The sequence below is a fragment of the Neltuma alba genome, unplaced genomic scaffold (assembly GCF_004799145.2).
Source record: "Neltuma alba isolate B1F8T4 unplaced genomic scaffold, ASM479914v2 tig00010389_pilon, whole genome shotgun sequence".
In the NCBI taxonomy this organism is placed as follows: Eukaryota; Viridiplantae; Streptophyta; class Magnoliopsida; order Fabales; family Fabaceae; genus Neltuma; species Neltuma alba.
Window position 1 is genome coordinate 232,550 of NW_021635292.1, and position 5,251 is coordinate 237,800.

A 5,251-nucleotide genomic window follows, 5' to 3' on the forward strand; every position below is an offset into this window, starting at 1 on the left:
CTTACAAATACAGATTTAGTTGTTACAAAAATCTTTTTGACTAAGGATAAAATCGCAAAAAACAAAAAAATTATATCAGTGACATCATCAAAATTTAAAATGACAACTGTAAGAGATATACGTGTGCCGTTTAGACATGTGCTGCCAATTTTCCCTCTTAAATAAAAAAATGACAATGATCATTACATCACAAAAAACAACGTAGACATGTAATAAATAATATAATAAATAATAAATAATTATTATCATGCAACACGCGCTTTGACCATATTCTATTAACAACAAATCACAAGAGTTTAAGCAAATCGAGATATAACTATTTGAAAAGAAAAAATCAAGATAATGGATCTATTATAAACTACATATGGGCAATCCCACGAGTTGAAGTAAACTTTTGACAACTAAACTCAAATTATGAACTCGGGTGTTTACCTTTGTATATAAAAAGCTATTAAAAATATATGATTAAGTAATTAAAATACGAAGAATGACAATGTAAAATTTAGTTTATATACCGCTGTAGTATTAAATATAAGTCACTTGTAGGGAAAATTTTTTGTTCTAAATATAAGTCACTTGTGGCTTTTTTTTTTTTTTATCTTTATTTAATTTTTATTGAAAAGAGAGAGAAATGGAGAAATATGAAAATAATTTGTAAATGTAGAGAAGGAAAAAACTTTAGTGAGGGTAAAATTGAAAATTCTGTTTATTCAATGCATTTCTCGATATACGAGAATGTATTACAAGTAACTTATATTAAGGATCAAAATAGCATATTTCAAATCCAAATTTTTAAAATTAAATCCATCAACAGAAGGTAGAAAATTCTATGAACTCACCAAATATAACCAAATCCAAAAACAACAAGGTTAAATTCAAAAAATAATAATTAGATGTTGGGTTAATGTACATGCAATGTTCTTGTTAAGAACAAGTTGACAAAATTTTATAAATTAATATAATTTTAAAAACATATGTTAACTCTATAAAAAATGTATGGGAACACAATTCTGTAAACTAAAAAACACTAAATTCAATAGCACAACTCGTGAGTTTAACAATGTTAACTATTTATAATCATGGCATCTGCCATTTTGATCATGTGATGCTCTTTAATTAAGTCATCTTTACATCTCATTAATTAAGGGGCTGCTTGGCTTGAGGGATTTGAAGTGGAGATGAGGGATTTTGCTCCCCTCCTCTTCCGGATGATGGCATTGACATTGGAGTACTTCCACAACGGAGCCAATTTCTTCCTCAGATGGTGGGATGGTTGGAAATAATAGTAGTTTTGCGGCACTATGCTAACATTTATTCTTTTTGGAAGTGTTTTTGTACTAATTCTCAGGACAGATGTGGGTCATAATACAGTCACCTTTATTTAAAATTTTAAGAGCAGCGATCAAATATTGTTATCATATAATCATTTTTAGGTAAGAAAATAATACAAGAATGATTGAATATAACCATAATATAAATTTATTATTAATAAAATTTTACAACATAGATAAATTTAAACAATTTTGAATTTTATAAGGTAATAAATTTAAAAATTACTTACAAAAAATTAATATTCATGACTTTGAAATTAAATGCATATTTTCTATCTTGAATTTGTTAGTTCAAGATAAAAAGGGGGGAAGATAAGAAAGTGTATTAAAAAACAGCTCCTAATTAGAAACTTGGTCCTCTTCCACTTTCCATCATTATTTAAATTTTTTGTTCTGAATTACAAATAAACTTGTGTTTTGATCCTGATCACTAACTCCCTGTTAAAGAAACTCAAATCGACCGGCTATTACTGTACGAAGAAAATGAATGGAGCGTTAGTATCTCTAGTTTTGTTGGTTCCAAATTTTGAAAAGTCACTTATATAGAAAGGACCATATTATTTAGCACCAATTGTAGAAAATTAAAACAGTTATATAAAAGTTTGTCACATAGAATTTGTTTTTGCTAAACGTGTGGAAAAATTAATCTTTTCATCCTTATAGTTTTGACATGTTTGTAATTCATCAGTCCCTATATTTTGACTTGGTACAACTTAGTTCTTATAGTTTTGACTTGGTTGTAACTCAGTCTCTGAAGTTTAATTCGCTACAACTCAGTCTTTGAAGTTTAACTTGTTAAAACTCAGTTCCTATAATTTTATCCATTTTATAAGTTAGTCCTTTTTATTTTAAAAAAATGAAATTACATATCTAATGAAAGGAGGGACCAAATCACAAAATGGTTAAAAATATAGGGACCGAGTTGCAAATGAGTAAAAACTATAGAGACCAAAAGATCAATTTTCCTAAAAATTGTTTAATGGTTACGGTTACTTTTTGTCCTGCTAAAACATCATATTTGATTCTTCAGGTGAAACCCAAGTAGCGATGCCAAATCCGTGTTTGAATTCAGATCTCCTGGAGATATAAGTCATATCCATTTCCAACTTAAAAATCATATAATTTTTCTCACACACACACACACACAGATATATGTGTCTATCATCTTATCCTTTTTATAAGAGCATGTCAGTTATTTTATTAAGACTGCGAAAATTTATAAAATTAGTTAAACTGAAATTTTTTAAATTTTAATAATAATATTTAATCTAATTAAAGTTAATAGATAACCTAAAAGTGGAACAAACAATGATATTCCTAGAAATCAATCACAAATATTTCATAAATATATATTGGTTTGGGAAAGTATAGGGTCCGATATATTACAAAACAAAATAACTTCCAGTGACGACTTTCAACAGTGACACAAAATGTTCCTGCTGAAAGTGTAACTTTCAGCGGTGACATTAAGATTTGCCATTGAAAATCTTACTTTCAGTGGTGATCATAAATTTTACCTCTGGAAGTAACTTTTTAGAGTTGTCACTAAAGGTCAATTTTCAAAAGTGAGACTTTTGGCGGCAACTTAATATTGCCCCTAAGAAAGACTTTTAGTAGAGACAATTATTGCCAAAGGACACTTTTAGCAATGACTTAATATTGCCCCTAAAAGAAACTTTTAGCGGTGACTTTTTGTCATTGCTAAGGACACTTTCAACAGGGACATTTTTGGTCGCCTCTAAAGGATAGTTTCGCCTGCGACTGTTTGTCATCTCTAAAAGTCTATGTTAATATTTTATTACTATTATATATATTTGATTTTACAACAATTATCATCAAATTCATTCTAGCTCAATAACAAAAAAAAGGGACAAAAAAGGAGGAGGTCTAGAGTTCGAACCATGGAAGGGCCATATTTATGGTGATAATATCTAGTTGGTGACATGGTGCGTTGAGGTGTGGACACATGACATAGACAAGACGGCAAGTAACGTGGTGACACCTGGCACGCGATCAACGTAACGTGGCAGCCAGCAGATGATGAAGGGGCAACGGTTGGTGGCCAACCAGTGATGATGTCGCGGTGGCCGATAGTGATCCTATTTTCTTCGACAAAACTTTTAGCAGTAACTTTTGTACCTTCAGGGGTGACTTTTGTGTTACCATTGAAGGGTCTTTCAATTGAAACTATACTTTTAGTGGTGACTCACTTTGTCACCACTGATAAATTTTAGCGATAGTCAACAATGACTTGGCTGTGGTCGCTGAAAACTTTTAGCAATGGTTTTCGTAGCCGCTAAAAGTCAATTTTTTTGTAGTACATTATGTTGCGAGTCCTCAAATATCATGTTTGGCTTTACTCCTTGCAGCATCTTGAGTTCCACTTAATGCTTCCTCCCAAATATTACCTCCTATCGTTAATATAAGAGTTAGTTTGATATTTAATTTGATATTACATATAAGACCTAATTCATTTTGTTTATCATATTTATCCATTTTTCTCAAGATCGTTCTTATAATATTTGCACATGTTAGAGTATTTTAGAGAAGGTAACACCTATTTATTACAAATAACTAACTTAACTATTTTTTTTTAATTTACTCAAATTACTCAACTAACTCTTGTATTAAAAACTGAATGTGGTATATATTCATAATAAGTTGGCTTTTCCTCAAATTTTTTGTTGTTGTCGATTTCAATTGATTCATTAATTAATTAGAACAAAGCCAACCCTTATTAATAGAATGCAGTCGTAAATAGTCTTTTTTCGTCATGCGATTTGCAAGATGATAATAAATTCATAAATTAAAAACAATTACTTTTATTAGTCCAACTTTCATTTCATATAACAAACATCAAATACACAGAAAGCCTTTGGAAGGATTAGATAAGCAATAATCCATTACCTCCATTAAAACAATAATAATCAAGAGCAGGGAACCAGACTGATGAAAGCATATAAACAATAATAATCATGTTGTTGATGAACATTTAATTAAATTAAAGGCACTTGAAGCCAGAGTTGTTCATTCCACAGTTGTTGAGAATGACACTAAGAGCAACAGGAACGTTGAGGTTGAGGCCAAGAACATTAGCCTTGAGCGCAGTGCAAAGGCAAGCGGCAACTTCGAGATCAGCCAAACCCCTAATGAGACTGCAACATGGGAGTGTTGGTGGGGATCCAATCTTAACATTCACCAAATTCAACACATTGGCACACACTCCCAACTTGAGAGCATCAATAGGACACTGAGCCCCTGAAGACGGCACATAGGTGGAGCTCACCATTGTGAAGAAAAGAAGGTTGAGAGAGAGGAGAAATGCAAGGGACTTGGGAGCCATTTTCACAAAAGAATCAAGAGTTTTTAATTTAACTCCTTGATGATGCTTTGTGAATTGGCTGTGTTTTGGGTTTTGTTTGTGAAGATGGAGGGGCACAGGGAGGTGCATTTATAGGTGAGATTGTAGTGTATTAATTAAAGTTCTTCACATTTTATTAATGGAAATGAGTTGTGATTTCATTAAACCATAGCTTTTATTATGTGTTTGTCAATACTAGATTTTTTTTTTTTGGTGATCTGATGCAAGAAATAGATAATAGATTAAGAAAGATTTAGTCAAAAACAAATAAAATGGAGTTGAAAGTAGGGCGGTTTCCCGACCCAGTCATTTTGAAACCGGACAAAAATGTCTTAGGACTGGATGGGGGTGTCCCATCCTGATTTTGTGCTGATATATTATTTTTTAATTTTTTTAAATATGTTTTACTTATCATTATAATAATATTATTACAGTTTGTATGATTTTGTTGTTTATAATTTATAATTTTTTTCTGCATGGGTTATTTGATGCCTTTTACTTGAGTTTATATATATTTTCTGTTTTTCAAAATTAGAGGTTGCCTCGGCTTAATTATCAG

General features: G+C 31.0%; 1 protein-coding gene across 1 annotated transcript; it reads right to left on the bottom strand.

Moving 5' to 3' along the window:
* Nucleotides 1-4,249: 4,249 nt before the first annotated feature.
* LOC114756358 (14 kDa proline-rich protein DC2.15-like) lies at nucleotides 4,250-4,701 on the bottom strand. Its single transcript, XM_028945300.1, has one exon. It carries the CDS (start codon nucleotides 4,672-4,674, stop codon nucleotides 4,333-4,335), a length of 342 nt encoding a protein of 113 aa, XP_028801133.1. The 5' UTR covers nucleotides 4,675-4,701; the 3' UTR covers nucleotides 4,250-4,332.
* Nucleotides 4,702-5,251: the final 550 nt, after the last annotated feature.

Bases quoted from the DNA above. Each gene is read 5' to 3' on its own strand.
- LOC114756358 (XM_028945300.1), bottom strand. From the start codon at position 4,674: ATGGCTCCCAAGTCCCTTGCATTTCTCCTCTCTCTCAACCTTCTTTTC.